This window comes from Bufo gargarizans, chromosome 2 (genome assembly GCF_014858855.1).
Source record: "Bufo gargarizans isolate SCDJY-AF-19 chromosome 2, ASM1485885v1, whole genome shotgun sequence".
Classification (NCBI taxonomy): domain Eukaryota; kingdom Metazoa; phylum Chordata; class Amphibia; order Anura; family Bufonidae; genus Bufo; species Bufo gargarizans.
The window spans coordinates 682,016,539-682,037,583 of NC_058081.1; the positions used below are offsets into that span (position 1 = coordinate 682,016,539).

The 21,045-nt window shown below is 46.6% G+C and overlaps 1 protein-coding gene across 2 annotated transcripts in view; it reads left to right on the plus strand.

The window, feature by feature from the left end:
* LOC122928965 (beta-1,4-galactosyltransferase 3-like) overlaps positions 1-21,045 on the plus strand; it is a 65,961-nt gene that overhangs the window by 26,649 nt on the left and 18,267 nt on the right. The window contains exons 1-2 of one of the 2 annotated variants that reach the window (XM_044282319.1): positions 14,038-14,131; positions 14,228-14,853. In XM_044282319.1, coding sequence (XP_044138254.1) covers positions 14,589-14,853 — 265 coding nt within the window. In that variant the 5' untranslated portion in view covers positions 14,038-14,131; positions 14,228-14,588. Of the gene's footprint in view, positions 1-14,037; positions 14,132-14,227; positions 14,854-21,045 lie in introns of those variants that run through there. The other variant, XM_044282318.1, reaches the window with a different exon arrangement.

Consider the following 21,045-nt stretch of genomic DNA (forward strand, 5'->3'; position numbering starts at 1 on the left):
TTATTTTTTTTGTATTTTCTCACAAAGTCTCCCTTTCCGCTAACTTGGGACAAAAAATAAAAACTTCCATGAACTCAATGTTAGGGATCGACCGATTATCGGATTTACCGATATTATCGGCCAATATTCAGGATTTTGAACGCTATTGGTATCGGCATTTATTTTGCCGATATTCCGATAGCGTATGGGGAACTCAGAACGCGCTGCTGACAGCGCTCTCCGTGTTCCCTCAGCAGCAGCACAGGGGAGAAGGAGCAGTGTCTCCTCCCCCTGTGCTGCTGCTGCTGCCGCCAATGAAAGTACAGGGGACAAGAGGAGGGGAGGAGCTATGGCCACTGCGCCACCAATGAAGCTTAAAGGGGTTGTCCGGGTTCAGAGCTGAACCCGGACATACCCTTATTTTCACCCCGGCAGCCCCCCTGAGCCTAGCATCGGAGCATCTCGTGCTCCGATGCGCTCCCGTGCCCTGCGCTAGATCGCGCAGGGCACAGGCTCTTGTGTTTACAATAACACACTGCCGGGCGGTAACTTCCGCCCAGCAGTGTGTTCGGTGACGTCACCGGCTCTGAGGGGCGGGCTTTAGCTCTGCCCTAGCCGTTTTACTGGCTAGGGCAGAGCCAAATCCCGCCCATCAGTGCCGGTGACGTCACCGGGCTGCCTGTCAGCCCCATAGAGAGCCCCGGTACGTCACCGGAACTCAGAAAAATGCCTTTGCCCTGCGCGATTTAGCGCAGGGCAAAGGAGAGCATCGGAGCATGAACTGCTCCGATGCTCATGTCAGGGGGGCTGCCGGGGTGAAAATGGAGGTATGTCCAGGTTCAGCTCTGAACCTGGACAACCCCTTTAATCTCACATTTATTCATATACAGGAGGCGGGAGCTGCAGGATCACATGGCCGGCTCCCGGCCTCTATGAGCTGTAGCTGCGATCTGCGGTAGTTAACTCCTCAGGTGCCGCGGATCGCAGCTACAGCTCATAGAGGTCGGGAGCCGGCTATGTGATACTGCAGCTCCCGCCTCCTGTATATGAATAAATAAGAGATTTAAGCTTCATTGGTGGCGCAGTGCGCGCCCCCCCAGTATTAAGCATTGGTGGCGCAGTGCGCCCCCCCTCCCCCCCAAGCCCCTTAAGCAGTGGTGGCGCATAGGGCCCCCCCACCCCAGTATTAAAAACATTGGTGGCGCAGTGCGCCCCTCCACAGGATCCCCTCTTCCCTGCTCCTCCGATCGGTTACCATGGCAGCCAGGACGCTATTGAAGCCCTGGATGCCATGGTAAGCTCCATGCTGCTCTGTGCACAAAGCACACAGCAGCAGGGACAGTGTGAGCTCCTATTCACCCTGATAGAGATCTATCAGGGTGAATAGGACAAGGGTTCTAGTCCCTAAGGGGGCTAAAAGTTAGTAAAAAAAAAAAAAAAAAAAGGTACAAAAATAAAAACACCAAAATATTAAGTATAAATGAAAAAGAAAGATTTACAAAAAAAAAAAATACACATTAACAATAAACATTAATTTTCAGCAGATTTGTGGGAATTTTTTATTTATTTTTTTCAAAAATGAAAATTCCCAGAATATCGGTATAAATTATCGGCTATCGGCCTGCAAGTTCACAAATTATCGGTATCTGCCCTAAAAAATCAATATCGGTCGATCCCTACTCAATATGCCCCTCACTGAATACCTTGGGGTGTCTTCTTTCCGAAATGGGGTCACATGTGGGGTATTTATACTGCCCTGGCATTTTAGGGGCCCTAAATCGTGAGAAGAAGTCTGGAATATAAATGTATAAAAATTTTTACGCATTTGGATTCCGTGAGGGGTATGGTGAGTTCATGTGAGATTTTATTTTTTGACACAAGTTAGTGGAATATGAGACTTTGTAAGAAAAAAAAGAAAACATTCCGCTAACTTGGGCCAAAAAAATTTCTGAATGGAGCCTGACAGGGGGGTGATCAATGACAGGGGGGTGATCAATGACAGGGGGGTGATCAATGACAGGGGGGTGATCAATGACAGGGGGGTGATCAATGACAGGGGGGTGATCAATGACAGGGGGGTGATCAATGACAGGGGGGTGATCAATGACAGGGGGGTGATCAATGACAGGGGGGTGATCAATGACAGGGGGGTGATCAATGACAGGGGGGTGATCAATGACAGGGGGGTGATCAATGACAGGGGGGTGATCAATGACAGGGGGGTGATCAATGACGGGGGGGGGGGGGTGATCAGGGGTTAATAAGTGACGGGGGGGGGGGGGTGTAGTGTAGTGGTGTTTGGTGCTACTTATTACAGAGCTACCTGTGTCCTCTGGTGGTCGATCCAAGTAAAAGGGACCACCAGAGGACCAGGTAGCAGGTATATTAGACGCTGTTATCAAAACAGTGTCTAATATACCTGTTAGGGGTTAAAAAAAAAAAATCACATCTCCAGCCTGCCAGCGAGCGATCGCCGCTGGCAGGCTGGAGATCCACTCGCTTACCTTCCGTTCCTGTGAACGCGCACGCCTGTGTGCGCGCGTTCACAGGAAATCACGGCTCTCGCGAGATGACGCACGGATGCGTCCAGGAGGAATGAATCGACCGCCTTCCGGACGCATCCGTGCGTTAGGCGGTCGGGAGGTGGTTAAAGGATCGTCTCGTTCATAAACCCTGCTAAACCCTTCACATTAGCGGCAGGGGAGTCCGGCAGACTGTTCCGGCGGGTGAACAGCCTGTTGGATCTGTCCTGACGCTAGTTGACGTGTGCCCTTGGACTGCTGCTCCATCCCCATTGACTGTAATGGGGCGGAGTTCCGGTGGCGGCACGGTGAGAGGCAGACGGACATGCATAATACAGACAATTGCACTAAGCATGACCAAGACGAGTTACAGACTGGTACAGAAGGAGAGAGGCCCCTGTCTGTGATGGCTTACAATCTACATGGTATGGGAGAAGGACACAGTAGGTGCGGGTGAAGCTGGTCATGGCGGTATAGAGGCAGCAGGGTCACTAGTTGTAGGCTTGTAGGTATCCAGAAAAATAAAAAAATGGAGACAGCACGTCCAAAAAGGTGCAAAAAGTGGAATTTATTCCAGATGCAACGTTTCGGCTGTGTGTTAGCCTTTTTCAAGCATGCATATACATTCAAAGGTGGGGTTTAAATACCCACATACAGAAACATGTGAGGGGGAGTGACCTGTGATACAATTACCTTCATTGTCATCAGCAGTTTGACCCTGATGTGCCAGTGAGGTTGGGCAGGTAGCCAGTAGTGTTGGCGCCATGAGTAACGCCATGAAGCGTGGTGTTGAAGCCATAGGTAACGCCATGAGGGACGCCTAGGGAAGTCAAATGCAGGTGGAGCGCATCTGCGTTCCAGCAACGAGCTGCCGAGGTCGTCACTTCCGGTGCCAAACCCTCGCGGAACGCATTTGCGTTCCAAAGCGGCACTTCCGGTTAGATGACATCCGGATGCTGGTGCCAGTCATGTGCGTTCCAGCCCAACTCTTCCGGCAATGTAAGAGCCAGGATCAACAGTGCGCTCTGTTACTAGTATAATGCCACTATATCTATACAGAGGACCGGTGTTGGGCGCACTATGTGGGGGAGATAATGGAAGAATAGCAATGGTATTCCAACGGCACTCAATCCGGATTGAAAGCTCCAATATTGTATAGCGCGCATGCGCGATAACGTTTGGCGCAATATCTGCGATGTGTCTAAATGCAGGGTAAAGGGCTGGGAAAAGGGAGTGGGCGCGTGCGCAATGGAATAGGCCTGCCTATATGCATATAATAAGTATATCCGAGCGCAACTAATGTGCCCCGCTTATGCGCAGAAATAAAACACTGCGTGTGCCCCAGCCGCCTGTAAAGTGGATGGATCATGGGGCTCCATCCCTATGTGACACTCGCATAATGCACCAACATAGACAGATTGATTTCTTTGGATATTGTTGCATAATCAATACGTATAGATGGATGCTGTGGTCCGACATAACATGGCGCGTACACAATTCTATATATTGAGGCGATTTCTGTAACTCTACATATTCTATGGGTGTCTTACCCTACCCACGTATAATGGTGAAGTGAATTTGGGGGGAGGTGAACATGTGAAGAGTCCATAAGTCCCAGTGCAAGTGTATCAGGGAGAGAACCTAGAAGATAAAAACAAAAGTTAAGCGCAAAGAAATCCGATGGTGCTTATACACCTAAAAAAAAGTAAATGCATGTAATTCAGAGAAAGGGGGTTATTGCAAAGTCAGTGTTCATGCCCTTCGGTGTTAAAGTGTCCAACTCGTCTATCCACTTGAGTTCACACCTTTTCAAAAGTTTTTCTCGGTCGCCACCTCTTTGCCTTGGTATGTGGTCTATGATACGAAAACGTGTTTGGCCTCCAAGAAATGCCTTGGAACTGGTTGTTCCACATAATTTTCGTAATCCGTGCTCTGCATTCCATAGTGGTCTCTCCTACATAGATGAGGCCACATGGACACTGTAGGGTGTAGATGACATATGACGAATGACAGGTTAGAAAGTGTCTGATTTTGTACTGTTTACCTGTTCTGGGATGAGTGCTGTCCACCCATATTTTCGCTATTGGATGGTAATTTTGGACGGGCACCCTGCTACTATTCTATACCATCTACAATGACAAATACACATAATTCCGGAACTTTTGCATATACCAAGGAGGATGCGCAGAGAATCATAGGCAGAGACAATGGTAATGCTATCTTCTTATCCACTGAATTTCTAGAAAGAAAGTGGGAATCTGAATCGAAACGGCTAATATCACTACAACTGCACCGCGACACGCTGATTGAATACCACAAGGCGCAACTCTGCGCCCTTACTGCAGACTGCTAGCAATTCATTCATAACTTCTAGGGGAAATAATAAAGGAATGCCACAACATAGAGCCATAAGAATAGTTGCTCCAGAATTGTTAGTACATGGGGAATGCATGGAGCTATTAAAATAGGCATGTCAGGGGTGGTGAAAGGTCCTCCTAAGTTTTAGAAAGCGAGAGGAGAAGAAGGATGATATAGAACATGGGCATTGTGGGATTCTGGATAATAAGGTGGTGATGTCTGGACCAGAGAGGTAGATTTGTGTCGTCAGCATAAAAGTGATACTGAAAGCCATGGGACTCTGAGCTGTCCCAGGCCAAAAGTGTAGATAGAGAAGAGCAGGGATCCTAGGACAGAGCTTTAACCACCTCCCGACCGCTGTACGCACATATGCGTCCGGGAGGTGGTTGCTTTACTCCTCCTGGACGCATATACGCGTCATCTCGCGAGACGCGAGATTTCCTGTGAACGCGCGCACACACAGGATCGGAAGGTAAGCGAGTGGATCTCCAGCCTGCCAGCGGCGATCGCTCGCTGGCAGGCTGGAGATGTAATTTTTTTAACCCCTAACAGGTATATTAGACGCTGTTTTGATAACAGCGTCTAATATACCTGGTCCTCTGGTGTCCCTTTTGTTTGGATCGACCACCAGAGGACACAGGTAGGTCAGTAAAGTACCACAAAACACTACACCACACTACCCCCCCCCCCCCGTCACTTATTAACCCTTTATGAACCACTGATCACCCCATATAGACTCCCTGATCACCCCCCTGTCATTGATCACCCCCCTGTAAGGCTCCATTCAGAGGTCCGCATGTGTTTTGCGGATCCGATCCATGTATCTGTAGATCCGTAAAAAAAATCATACGGACGTCTGAATGGAGCCTGACAGGGGGGTGATCAATGACAGGGGGGTGATCAATCACCCCATATAGACTCCCTGATCACCCCCCTGTCATTGATCACCCCCCTGTAAGGCTCCATTCAGACATTTTTTTGGCCCAAGTTAGCGGAAATTTTTTGTTTGTTTTTGTTTTTTTCTTACAAAGTCTCATATTCCACTAACTTGTGTCAAAAAATAAAATCTCACATGGACTCACCATACCCCTCACGGAATCCAAATGCGTAAATTTTTTTTAGACATTTATATTCCAGACTTCTTCTCACGCTTTAGGGCCCTAAAATGCCAGGGCAGTGTAAATACCCCACATGTGACCCCATTTCGGAAAGAAGACACCCCAAGGTATTTGCTGAGGGGCATATTGAGTCCATGAAAGATTGAAATTTTTGTCCCAAGTTAGCGGAAAGGGAGACTTTGTGAGAAAATACAAAAAAAAACAATTTCCGCTAACTTGTGCCAAAAAATAAATAAATTTTTACAGCTGAAAGTGAAAAATGTCATTTTTTTGCAAAAAAATCATTACATTTTGATTAATAACAAAAAAAGTAAAAATGTCAGCAGCAATAAAATACCACCAAATGAAAGCTCTATTAGTGAGAAGAAAAGGAGGTAAAATTCATTTGGGTGGTAAGTTGCATGACCGAGCGATAAACGGTGAAAGGAGTGTAGTGCCGAAGTGTAAAAAGTGTCCTGGTCATGAAGGGGGTTTCAGCTAGCGGGGTTGAAGTGGTTAAGGGACACCAACAGAGAGGGAATGAGACGAGGAGGTGGTGCGAGAGTGGGAGACACAAAATGTCTGCTCTGTGAGGTATTACGTGATCCTGGAGAGGGCCAGGTCAGTGATGCCAAGAGATAACAGAACGAAGTGGTCGACAGTGTCAGAGGCAGAGGACCGGTCAAGGAGAAGGAGGACAGAGTATTGTTTCTTTGTTTTGGCTGTTAGTAGGTCATTGATGACTTTGGTGAGGGCAGCATTAGTTGAGTGGTGGGGTCGGAAGCCAGAATGTAGCCGGTCAAAGAGGGAGCAGGAGGAGACATGAGAGGACCGTTCAGAATGGACATCTTGCTCAAGTAGCTTTGAGGCGTACGGAAGGAGTAATATGGGGCGATAACTGGACAAAAGATGGGTTAAGTGAAGGCTTTTTGAGGATGGGTGTAATGGTAGCATGTTTAAAAGCAGAGGGGAAGACACCAGAGGTTAGTGATAGGTTGAAGAGATGGGTTAGGGCTGGGATAAACACTGCGGTGAGGTTAGGGATGAGGTGGGATGGGATTGGGTCAAGTGCACAGGTGGCGAGATGTGATCTGGAGAGTAGGGAGGAGAGTTTCTTCTGTAATGGTGGAGAAGCGGACTGAGCACTTGTGTGGAGGGTCTGTGGGGACCGTGCGCTGGAGCTTTCTCTGATGTTGACTATCTTTTGTTTAAAGTATTTGGCAAAGTCCTCAGCAGAGATGAGAGGAGAGGGTGGGGGCGCTGGGGGACGGAGAAGGGAGTTAAAGGGAACCTGTCACCGGGATTTTGGGTATAGAGCTGAGGACATGGGGTGCTAGATGGCCGCTAGCACATCCGCAATACCCAGTCCCCATAGCTCTGTGTGCTTTTATTGTGTAAAAAAAACGATTTGATACATATGCAAATTAACATAAGAGTCATATCTTACTTGTGTGACCAGAGAAGAGTCATATTTTCAAGCTCTGACTCATCTCAGGTTAATTTGCATATGTATCAAATCGTTTTTTTTACACAATAAAAGCACACAGAGCTATGGGGACTGGATATTGCGGATGTGCTAGCGGCCATCTAGCAGCCCATGTCCTCAGCTCTATACACAAAATCCCGGTGACGGGTTCCCTTTAAGTGTTAAAAAGTTATTTAGGGCTGTGGGACAGGGAAGATAGAGATGAGAAGTCGCCTGTTTTGCATCAGCGAGTGAGGATTTGAATATGAGGAGGGATGGCTCGTGTGCAGTGAGATGATCCTTAGAATGGGATTTCTTCTCTCGTCGCTCAGCAGCCCTGGAAGCTTGGCTGAATTTTTTGATCAGGTTGGTGCCAGGGTTGTCTGTAGATTTTTCGGGTTTTGTTGTGTGTGAGGGAACAACAATGTCCAGAGCTGTACTTGGTATGGTGCGGTGTTATACAGTTAAATAGCGGTCTGCCAATCTGGGGGGAGCGGTATTATATTAGGACAGCTAATTGTTTTCCGAGGGAAGTGATCAATACTTTCATCCCCAGTAGTAAATATGCAGCAGTGAAGTGAATGTTTGGTGCTTGCTTCTGAAGAAGGGGGCCACCTTTTATAACAAAAAAATGTCCATAGGAGATAATCAGTTTATAATAAGAATTCAGGAATATAAATATTGTAATACTGCCTCCTATGTGCATAAATATAACTACTATGTACAAGAATATAACTACTAATAATACTGCCTCCTATGTACAAGAATATAACTACTATAATACTGCTCCTATGTACAAGAATATAACTACTATAATACTGCTCCTATGTACAGGAATATAACTACTATAATGCTGCCTCCTATGTACAGGAATATAACTACTATAATGCTGCCTCCTATGTGCATAAATATAACTACTATGTACAAGAATATAACTACTATAATACTGCTCCTATGTACACGAATATAACTACTAATAATACTGCCTCCTATGTACAAGAATATAACTACTATAATACTGCTCCTATGTACAAGAATATAACTACTATAATACTGCTCCTATGTACAGGAATATAACTACTATAATGCTGCCTCCTATGTACAGGAATATAACTACTATAATGCTGCCTCCTATGTACAGGAATATAACTACTATAATGCTGCCTCCTATGTACAGGAATATAACTACTATAATGCTGCTCCTATGTACAAGAATATAACTACTATAATACTGCTCCTATGTACAAGAATATAACTACTATAATACTGCTCCTATGTACAAGAATATAACTACTATAATACTGCCTCCTATGTACAAGAATATAACTACTATAATACTGCCTCCTATGTACAAGAATATAACTACTATAATACTGCTCCTCTGTACAAGAATATAACTACTATAATACTGCCTCCTATGTACAAGAATATAACTACTATAATACTGCTCCTATGTACAAGAATATAACTACTATAATACTGCCTCCTATGTACAAGAATATAACTACTATAATACTGCTCCTCTGTACAAGAATATAACTACTATAATACTGCTGCCTATGTACAAGAATATAACTACTATAATGCTGCCTCCTATGTACAGGAATATAACTACTATAATACTGCCTCCTATGTACAAGAATATAACTACTATAATACTGCTCCTCTGTACAAGAATATAACTACTATAATACTGCCTCCTATGTACAAGAATATAACTACTATAATACTGCTCCTATGTACAAGAATATAACTACTATAATACTGCCTCCTATGTACAAGAATATAACTACTATAATACTGCTCCTCTGTACAAGAATATAACTACTATAATACTGCTGCCTATGTACAAGAATATAACTACTATAATACTGCCTCCTATGTACAAGAATATAACTACTATAATACTGCTCCTCTGTACAAGAATATAACTACTATAATACTGCTGCCTATGTACAAGAATATAACTACTATAATGCTGCCTCCTATGTACAGGAATATAACTACTATAATACTGCCTCCTATGTACAAGAATATAACTACTATAATACTGCTCCTCTGTACAAGAATATAACTACTATAATACTGCCTCCTATGTACAAGAATATAACTACTATAATACTGCTCCTATGTACAAGAATATAACTACTATAATACTGCCTCCTATGTACAAGAATATAACTACTATAATACTGCTCCTCTGTACAAGAATATAACTACTATAATACTGCTGCCTATGTACAAGAATATAACTACTATAATGCTGCCTCCTATGTACAGGAATATAACTACTATAATACTGCCTCCTATGTACAAGAATATAACTACTATAATACTGCTCCTCTGTACAAGAATATAACTACTATAATACTGCCTCCTATGTACAAGAATATAACTACTATAATACTGCTCCTATGTACAAGAATATAACTACTATAATACTGCCTCCTATGTACAAGAATATAACTACTATAATACTGCTCCTCTGTACAAGAATATAACTACTATAATACTGCTGCCTATGTACAAGAATATAACTACTATAATGCTGCCTCCTATGTACAGGAATATAACTACTATAATACTGCCTCCTATGTACAAGAATATAACTACTATAATACTGCTCCTATGTACAGGAATATAACTACTATAATACTGCCTCCTATGTACAAGAATATATCTACTATAATACTGCCTCCTATGTACAGGAATATAACTACTATAATACTGCCTCCTATGTACAAGAATATAACTACTATAATGCTGCCTCCTATGTACAAGAATATAACTGCTATAATACTGCCCCCTATGTGTACTCAGTGGCTATAGTGCGGTTACAGTAGCAGTGTGCATCCTCTGTGCAGTGATTTCCTCCCTGGTACAGATCGCAGATAAGGCGGTGAGTTTCCTCTGGTTGCAGCACGTTCGGGCGGTGATGACATCTGGCTGCTGACACTTTCTCTCTAGCAGTGTTTCTTCTCTGCCATGAACACTTCATAGGGCTTACACGGGCCGAATGAGCAGCTGATTATCAGGAAGGAAGCGTTCCTTCCCGACAGTCCTCTGCTCGTCCAGTGGAGGAGACCTCTGCATTTACTGTTCATGCAGCGATCTCCTTCACAGTGCCAGGACTGGGATCGCTATAGCACCCCCATACAGAATCATTGTTTCTGGGCAGCAGTTTGCTGGTTAGACCACATGATCTGCTGTCCAGAAACCATGATCGGTGGTGCCTGCACGAAGGACGGGATCACCCGATGAACGAGCGTTTCGCTCCTTGATCTGGAGACCTTTGTCTGTGGGACATTCAGACGACCAGATTATCTGTCTTTGAGGCCCATCTATAGAGCAGATCCGCTGCTGTGCCATTTCTTCTGTTATAAATAGAAAACTTAACACTAGTGTGAACAGAGCCTTAGAGGGGAGCTCCTCAGTGCACAAGCGCTCATGTCTGACCATTATCCTGGGGAAGGCACCTGCACCGTATAGTATATGACCGCCCCTTAGAGCACATGTAGTACCCAGCTGTGCGTCAGTGCTCTCCATACTGTTTCTTAAAGAGGTTTTTCAAGTGAACATCACAAGGCCGAGGGTAAGCTGTGAGAAGGTCACGGTGCCTCTGCGAGCGCCAGTGGCTTCTCAAACAGCTGATTGGTGGCAGTCCCGGGTGACGGACCCCTACTGATCACATACTCTTGATCTATTCAAAGGATAGGTCATCAGTAAAAAAAAAAAAAAAAAAACTCTTGGAAAACCCCTTTTAAGAAGGCATGGGCAATTGTCGGGAACCAGCTTTTTTTTTTTTTTTTTTTTTATGATCCATTCTTGATTTTAACTTCTAAAACGGCATCAGAAAACCTGATCGTTCCTGCTGATTGCCTGTTCAGTTGGCCAATGTAGAAAAAAAAAAACTTAAACCCCAGTGATCGCCAGAGTAAAGCTCTTCTGGCTTCACGGTTTCCCTTCAGCGGCCACTACAGGACAAATAGAGTATTACATGCCAGCCATTTAAATTAATGTCTGAGCCTGCCAAATTGCGAGAGGCTCTGGGAGCCCCCTTAACCTGCCTAGCGGTATCCCCGAGCGTGACTCGGGGTTAATTTTCGCTGCCAGAAGCGGTAACCCCGAGTCACGCTCGGGGTACATTGCAGAGGGAGCAGCGGGTGTCCTTACCTAATCCCGGCGATCCAGCGATGTTCCCCGCTGTGATCGCCGGTGAGAGCCCCGGCGGATGTCTCATCTCTCTTCCTGGTTCCGTCTCTGTGAGCCGCAGCGCCTCACAGAGGCGGAACTGGGCGGAAGATTCAAAAAAGATACATTGTATAAAAGTCAAACACACACACATAAAGTTAGGTGATACAGTGGAATCCTGTCAGATTCCACTGTATCACCTCAGATTTGACAGATTTGACATCTGATCATTCTACACTGCCCTGGCTGCCCTTTTAGCTGTTTTTTCTAAGCAAAAAAATGGTACCGCTTTTGGAACAAAATTCCTCACATAATCATACCGCCAGGGAGGTTAAATGACGCCCACGACCTGTATGACTGTATTCCTACAGTGAGCCTGCTTATCTTGTACAGGTTATATGTTACTTATTTTATGGTCAGGGAGCAGTTATCGAATACACTGCCTCACCCGTCCAGATTTCCCCTGACTTTAATACATTTTAGCTCCAATTCATCAAGACCGGATTGTGCTGTGCCGATCCTGATGGGCCCTGTGCCACCGGAGGCGCAAATGGAGTCATAAATGGTCTCCTCCATCCGCCCGTGCACCAGATATACTCTAGCTCGTAGCTGGTGTAGGATTCGGTTATCATTTGCTCCTGTTTCTGGCGTTAACTATGATAAATGTGCTGCGGCGATGCCCCTGCCCTCACCGCTCCCCCTTTTTCCCTTAACTGGTCAGGGCAGCATAAAAACACCAGTTGCAACTAGATTTACACCCAGTGACATTAAATTTTTATTTATTTTTTTGCAATTGCGGGTTTTGCAACTTCTTAATGTCAAAAACCAGGTGTAAGGAGACTGTAAATCAGGATAAATGTATGATCACTGGGGGTCCCAGGTGTCAGACCCCCACCGATCACAAGACCATGGGGTCCCCCGTCTCCCCTGTGTGAATGGAGCCATTCTGAGTGTGTGCCCAGCACTCCATTCACTTCTGCGGGACTGACGGCGCCGGCCTCTGAAGTCGCACAGAGCGTAAATGGAGCGGCGATCATGGCTGCGCACTACAGCTCCATTCACACACTGGACCCCACTTTATCACATCTTCCTCACCGTTCCCGTGGACAGGTGAGAAGTGATGGTCGTGGACCAGCCCTATAGGCAAATCGGATCCATTGGGAAGCTGCGGGCCACACCCTTTTTTTTGCCAACTCCGCCCACTTCTGTCTTTTTCATACCTGGCGTGTGGCGAGAGCAGCACCCCTTTGGCACACGCTTTTATCTGCGGCTTTAGGATGGCATGAACTGATAAATTTCTCACAACGGGTTTGGGTCGGGGGCGTGCTCTGGGTATGGCGGATTTCGGCAGAAAATAAAACCCGTACAAATGTAACAAGATAAAAACACAACACGAAAAAAAAGCCTTTAAAACCCAAATAGGAAGGAAGGAAAAAAAATCTGCTGCGGCAAAATCTCTTGCCCATTACGCGGGTTGCGTATTTCACCACAGATTTTTTTGAGTAGATGAGAATAAAAAAAATCAGGTTGGGTTCTCCGCCTGTATCCGCCAGGTGCGAATACACCCGCAGGGAATGTTTTCTTGCTTGTGCTCTGGAGATAAATTCTCGGAGGTGGAATTATCATGACGACATGCAGATCCGTCCTGCAGAGCGGCACGCTGAGCCTCGCTCCTCACCAGCTTCTCCTTCTGGTCTGAAGAACGTTAAAGGGGTATTCCCCATCACGGACAATGGGGGCACATCGCTAGGATATGCCCCCATTGTCTGATAGGTGCGGGTCCCGAGAACGGAACAGAGAGAGGTGGCGGAGCGCCCCATAGAAACGAATGGGAGCGGTGGCCGCACACTTGTATGAGGGAGCGCTAGGCGGTCGCCTGGACCCCGGAAAACCTGCTCTCCCCACTCCGTTCTTGGACCCGCACTTATCAGACAATAGGGGCATATCCCAACGCTATGCCCCCATTGGCTGTGATGGGAATACCCCTTTAAGGCCTCATGCACACTACCATATTTCTGGTCCGTGTCCGATCCGCATTTTTTGCGGATTGCACACTGACCCATCCTTTTCAATGAATCTGCTTCCCTGCGGCCAGGCTGCAAATTATAGAGCTGAAGTCTGGGTCTCGCTCCCCTTTTCTGAAGGTCACGTCCCCACCTATCCCTTGGTTGAACTTGACGGACTTTGTGTGCTTGATATGCCCTTTAAGAAGCTGTGAGGTGTGAAATGCGTTAGCCGGGCTCCTTCTTTGTACTTGGACTGCTTTCTTTGCCTCTTCACTGCCAGAGTTTGCTTTTGTTCTTCGACTCCCTCCCCTCTCCCTTAATTCATGGGACTAGTTGCCTAATTGCTGAGAGCAGCGGCAGCAGCAGCACTCCTCCTCCTCCTCCTCCACCCCCTCCTCCTCCACCCCCTCCTCCTCCTGCTCTTGTTCTGAGCTTCATTTGGTAACGAGTGCCACAAGCTCAGCTAGCAGGAGGGAGCCGGCCGTGTGGAGGCTGCAGTCCACACCGCTTCAGGTGATTCTGGGCGTCCGTCTCCCCCCTCCTCCTCAGAACGCGTCGGGCTGTCGTGACCACCATCTAACGGGCATTCGTGTTTTTTATCTTTTGCAGGAGCCAACGTCTGAACATGTTCCTCTGCCGATGCTACCCAGGATCCCGGTGAAACGGCAGCTGTCTCCAAAGAAGGGAACGCAGCTCATGTGCCTTACCTCCCCCCGACTGTGCATTATATATTTTTTTTACAATCTTAAGAAGTTTTCTGCAGAGTCTTCTCCTCCGCTCCGCCGTGTTGAATTCCTTTTTGAAGCTTTCCCGTCTCGGCGTGATGCAGCCTGCGGAGAAGAGATGACACATCTTGTTATCCTACTGGATCCGAAGACTAGTAGAAACTTGCCGCTATCTGAACCTTAAAGTGCAGGAGACACGTGGAGGTTGATTTAATTTTTGTTTTTTTTCCACTTCTCTAAAAACCATGGCCATCGCTAAAGGCAGGTACTTGCTGGTGTTCCTCTGCGTCCAGCTGGTGGTTATGGCCCTGCTGTACAGAGAAGGTTACCGTAGGCGGGTGGCCTATTTTTTTGGTATATTATATAAGAATGGACCCCACTCTCTAGCGCTCCTGAACCCCCAGAACCTCTCATTGCCAGGGGACGTTTACGGCAATCTCAGTTTGATAGCCAAGCCGCCCGTGCGAGAAGATCGGCTGCCCTACTGCCCCGAGACTTCTCCTTTCATAGGTAAGTGGTCAACCGGCCAACGTATCACTTCTGAGACAGAATTCCATGTCAGTGTTATGGGGGTGCAGGTAGCCCTCACTAGCGGTCGCATCGTGAGGCCCTCCCCGAACGCTTCGTAATAAGCTGAGGGATAGCACCGAGTTGCGTACAGCATGTGCTATCTCCTCAGACGTTGGAGGTTCCATCTGTAGTGATCCTACCTGTGCTTATCCATTGTAGCAAACAGGCGGGAGATTTGTGCTGATGATGTAGCAAACCCGCAGCTTTACTGTGTTCTCGTCTGTATCGAGAGGTTAAAGTGGTGGTCTTATCTGGACATATAATGGCAGATCTTCGAGCAGGCTATAATTTCCGATAGGTGCAGGTTCCGCCTCTGGGACCCACTCCCGCGGCTTCCTCTCCATTCTCAAAGGCGCAAGTTCTTGAGATAGATAGGAGTCGGTCCAAGTTTTAGGGCTCGCACCTATCGGACATTTATGGCGTATCCTATCCTAGGGGGTCAACACCCTCTGACAACACCGCTCCCAGCATACTCCCTTCACTTCTATGGTTGTTCCAAGAACAGTTAAGCAAGTGTGCCTGCTGGGAGTCGTAGTTTCACCACAGTTGGAGCCCCGAAAGTTGCTATATGATAAATATTCAGAACCGCAACCCTTTTTTTTTAAATGTGTCGAACTAATACTTTTCACAGCTGAATGTTTGTTACAATTGTAGACCATAAAAAGACTGGGCTCTACGCTGATACATTGTAGCAGAGCATCAGAAGAAGTGAGAGATGTGTAGACCTCCCAGAAGATTGTCGACACTAGAAACTACTGTCACAAACCCTCAGCTGTGAGAAGTGTGACGTCAGCATCTGGCCAGGAACAATGATTTTTCTCCATTACTGACAGCAAGCGGAATTCGGAGCGGAACCGAATCACAACGTCTGTTAGAAATTTGCAAAACGTTTCTTTTATACAACAATTTAATCTTTGGCTGTTTCTGAAATATGAAAATGTGGGAGAAAATATGAAGAGTGGAGAATCTGCTGGTCTTATAATGGCGCTGGAGCGTTGTAAGAGCAGCGGATGCTTGATGGAAATATCAGCCCTGGAGATACTTGACATTAAAGGGGTATTCCAGTTATATCAGATCGGTGGGGGGTCCTGCCGCTGAGACCCCCACAATCGCGAATGGGAGCCCCCCTGAAATGGATGAAGCGGCTGGTCAGAAAGGCGCACCACCTCTCCATCCATTTCTATGGGAGCGCCGGCCATAGCTGACCTAATGTAGCCTGAGATATTCCGGGTTAGGATAGCCTTCAGCCGGCTGTGATCTCAGCCAACATGGAAGTGGAGATGGGGGGCCAGTGGGTGACGTGCTGCAGAGAAAAGAGGACAGCATTAGATCCTCCTCTCCCAGTATGTGACCCCAGTGGGAGGCTAACCTGGACTTCTGTGCATGTTATCAATCCCCCCTCCCAGAAAAGGAGATGATCACTGGCCCATCTAATCGCCTCTTTGCAACTAATTGGGCAATTTTATTTACGCCACAACCCAGACATTTACCAGCATCCCGATCATAGTGTCCGGTTAGATGCACCAAACGCGCAGACATCAGTAAAGTCTCCATCTTACACAGTCTTTCCGTCCGTACTGGATTTTCTTAGTGTAAAACCTGCGCAGCGCTTCTCTAGTGATTACGTCACACGACTGTCACTGGCGAGCAAGATCTAATACCTCTGACTGATGTCACCATGAGTGATCGTTTTCAGTTCGTTTTGCAGGGCAAACTGGGCTCCTGCATAGGGCTGCACTGTTCGGGGGGAGGGGATGGATTTGTCCTGGCTTTGCTGCTCATTCAGTACACCTGTTCACACCTGAGGCCAATTCATCAGTTTTTGTTCCATTTTATTTTATAAGTCACAAATAAAAACGAGTAAAGCCATTGGCGTCAAATAACGCCCCATGTTAAGCCACGCCCCCGAAACTACGCTTTTTTTTTAAACTCCTATAAACTTGGCCAGTGTCTTTTGTTGGGAAAGTTGACCAAACTAGATAAGACCCATACTTTAACCTTTACTAGCATTATTTATTGGTCACAGAAACCGCAGTAAGAAAGAATACTACAAACGTAAAATACCAGAACTGTTCTCGCCTACTAAAAAGCAACGAAAGCTACAGATCGTTCCGCAAAAAAAACCGCCCTCAAACAGTTACAGAAACCTAAAAATTGCCGTGTCTTGTATGCGGCGATAGAACAACAAATCATTTTATTGGGCAAGTGGTAGAACGTAACGAAATAAGGGGCCGCGTCGGGCTGACCGCACAGTGAAGTCATCTATATAACAAGCAGAGGGATCGGCTCACCCGAAACCATGGGCATCGCACCGCGCCAAAATTCAAAGCGCATTTTTATCTTGGGACACGTATAACTAACTAAATTTTAAAAAAACCTACGTGTTTCACGTTCAGGCTGCACGTGAAACGCGTAAGAGTGTAATTTTGTTGAAGATGTTCTAGGATAAAGTGAAGTTCGAATTTTAGCAACTTGCCGATTCCCTGGAGTTTTGGATTTCACGTTACATACACCGAATAAATGGTGTGGAAATTGCTGGCTCCGGGCTCGTTCACTCCCCGACCTCAGCTGCTTGTCTTGGGTCCATCCATGTAAATCTTCCGCTTGCATCAAATGACCACGTGACACCAGGGGGCCAGAGCACCGCAGCATCCAGCGATTGGCTGCAGCAGCCTCCAAGCAGAGGTTTTACATGGAGGGACCCGAGTCGAGCAGCAGGTAAAGTATGGTCTCCATCGCGGGTCCCGCCAGTCGTGAGAGGTCTGGAAATGAATGCACAACCCCCTTTAAGGCGGTTATCCGGTGGGGAGTCTTACAAGAACTGCATTATGATGTTTTATTTTATTTTTTTTACCTTTTTATAGGACGAGGGCTGCGCTCCCCGATGTAATTATGTTGCGGGCACTTGTGAGATCTCGCAACGTACGTTTTTACACGCGATCCTAGTCCAGGCAGCCTCTGGTCCTGTGAGCTGTCTGCGCAACCCATACATCGTGGGTTCAAACCGGGCCAGGATCACGTGTGCAATGTACGTCTCGTGATCCCGGAAGCGCCCGCGACATAATTAGACCGGGGAGCGCATCTGTAAGGTTTAAAAAAATAAAACGAAATCATCATAAAGCAGTTCTTGTAAGACTCTCCACCGGGTGACCCCTTTTGTAGCTAAAATTTGTGATGTCACTAAGGGGTTAAAAAAATAGAAGCGTCATTTCCAGGAGAGTTTTTCCTGTGACTGCTCAGGGGTTAAATAGCACTGAGGTGGGTGTTATCCAGCAGGTCCTGATCCTGCCCCGCGTGACCTTGTCCTCAGCTGACTACTCATGGCCTCTTGAAGCACCGAAGGGTTCCTGAGCCGTAAACTGGGAAGAAATGATGAGATTGTGCACTGATCCGCCGTGTATAGTGCCTTCGTATAGGTTTAGGTCATAATGCATAGGTCCGCTCACCACGTCAAGGTGGCCTCTACTGACAGGTACTTAGTCTAAGCAGAGGCCACCTTGACGTGGGGAGCGGGCCTATGAAATTTGATGAATATGTATACAAAGTGTCTCATGAAAAACCAGAGAACCTCAACTGCTTGCCTCCAGAAGCTATAAACCGGTATGCACCTAAGCGCTCGGCCACACTCCGTTGCGCAGTGTAGTAGTGCTAGCGTAGAAATGAATGGTGTGACCTCGACTCCAAAATTGCTGGATTTTTTGCAATTCTGGGCTGGCGGCAAATGTGCAAGTTGCGCTGCAACCCCATTTATATCTATGCCAGCACTGCTACACCGCGCGACCAAGATTGATGAGTGGCCGAAGCCTTACACGTCTCACAGCTGAAGGGTTGTCACACCGGTAGCGCAGACCTTTCTTCTCTCCTGATAGTTTGTCACATTGTGTCCCTCTGGTCTAGACTGTGCAGCTCACAGAGGATGGCATACACTAGCTGCAACTGTAACAAACCCTCAGCGGTAGGAGCAGTGTATGAGTTGAATGTCACCAGAAGGTTGCTGTTCACAGACACCAAGCAGAGATCTTGGCAAAGGAGGGAACATGAGCATTAGAAAGCTGAAAAGGGTAATATTTGATATGGAGTAAGCCCTGCGTACAAAAAACTGAGAAAAACGCTGAATGGCGGCCATTTTGATTGTCACCCAGCTTTCCAAGGAACAGATTAGACTAAAACAGATGAATAAGAGAAGGACTTTGAATATCCCCAGACTGACGCTAAAGAGCAGCGCAGTAACTTTAACCCCTTCAGGACCTTGCACTTTTCCATTTTGTTTTTTACTGCATGAAAATACTTAAATATTACTATGTTATAAATATGTTCCCAAACGCCTTTCATTAGTTATAATGACTCGTTTTGTCTGGGGAGCAATCACCAGGGGAAGCAAAATGGCCGCCGTCCTATTGGTTCACACACAACCTGTCCTGATCACACATGAGGACAAGTTACTTTACAACACTGAGCTAAAGAGCTGCCTCATCCTCCTCTCTACTTATCAGGGGTTTGGATCCGGAGTACGGTTTAATATGGTCATCAGCTGAATCTCTGTAGGAATGGAGTTCATGAGGTACAGTCTCCATTCCCACAGTCCGTCCTCTCTGTACTTCAGGTCTCCTCCATTACTACAGAGATTCAGTTAAAGTTATTATCATCTGTATTCAGGATCCTAACCCCTGACAAGCAGAGCAGAGAGGAGGATGAGGCAGCTCTTTACCTCAGTGCTTGGAAGGTAACTTGTCCTCATGTGTGATCAGGACAGGTTTTGTGTGAACTAATAGGACGGCAGCCATTTTGTTTCCCCTGATGATTGCTCCCCAGACAAAACGAGCCATTATAACTAATGAAAGGTATTTGGGAACATATTTATAATAAAGTAATATTGACATCGTTTCAGATTCCTAATTCCCGGAGAACCCCTTTAAGGATCTCAGCCAATTAGAATGGCTCCTGGCTGCTACGACTTGTTCTGTCCAGGTCAGGCTTTTTTAGATTAGTTTATTAGGTTCCTGTTGCTTATGTTACGGCCGGCATGCTGGGAGGTGTAGTTCACCCCAGGCATGACTCATCAGCGATGGTTTTGTGACGCTGGGATGCTTCTGTTTGTTTAGCAGGGTGCCATTCCCTTGTATTGTGCGCGCTTCAAAGATTGTGGTTGGAGCGGCTGATATTCACTTTCTTCCGTCTTTCGCTTGCACCTTTGTGTATTTTGGGGTGTGGAGGGGGTCAGCAGCTCTTGCTGTCAGATTCAGGTTGAGTTGGTTGGTTTTTATCGAACCCCCCCCCCCCCCCAACACCCACACCTGTATATTTCCAAACCTCCTGTAAAGCTGAGCTTCACGTTATTTACCTTCGGAGCGGTCACAGAGATAACACCCGTTATCTCGAGATTACTGCGTGCTGCCGTCCCCTTCACTTAAAGGGGTGTTCCTCTCTTAGTAAGTGACGGTATATCACAAGTGGGTTCTGCTATTACACTGTGATCGGTGGGGTCCGGCTGGGTCTATAGTCCCCATTTTTCGGACACTGTCTTTTTGCAGAACAAACTTCCAAGTGCGGAAAGCGCACGCGTGCTTTTCGCATCCGTATGCCGATTGTACAAAAAGATATGCGGACCGGAACTCGTGGAACACAATGGGCCTGCAAAAAATGTGGATGCAGCGCGGATGGCCATGAAGGGGCCACAGCGCTGATTTTCCTGCACAGCAGCAATAGTAACTGTGCCTCTTTTGTGGTTCGTTTCTTCACAGCTTGCTGTCAGTGACTGGAACACGGACACATTTTTTCTTGCACCGATACATTGTAGCTGACAAGGAGAGAGATTGCTGCTATGTTTCTTACAGAGGATTGTGTGGACTGGATACAGTGGTGACGAACCCTCAGCTGTGAGAAGTCTTAAGTGTGTATAGGTGTTTAGCCTCTGGATGTGAATGACAGTGTTGCTTGTTGCTGAGAGCAAGCAGAGGTCTTGCAAACGGCAGGGAATGGAGACACAAAGTATATTACACAGCAGCAGACTGGTGTCCTGCTGGTGGGAGCAGAACTAGTAATGCATCCTCCAACTGCGTCCCTGCCCAGATCTGCAGATGATCGCTGCCTGGGCGATACTCTGCAGAGGCTCTGCTGGTCCCATGGTGACAG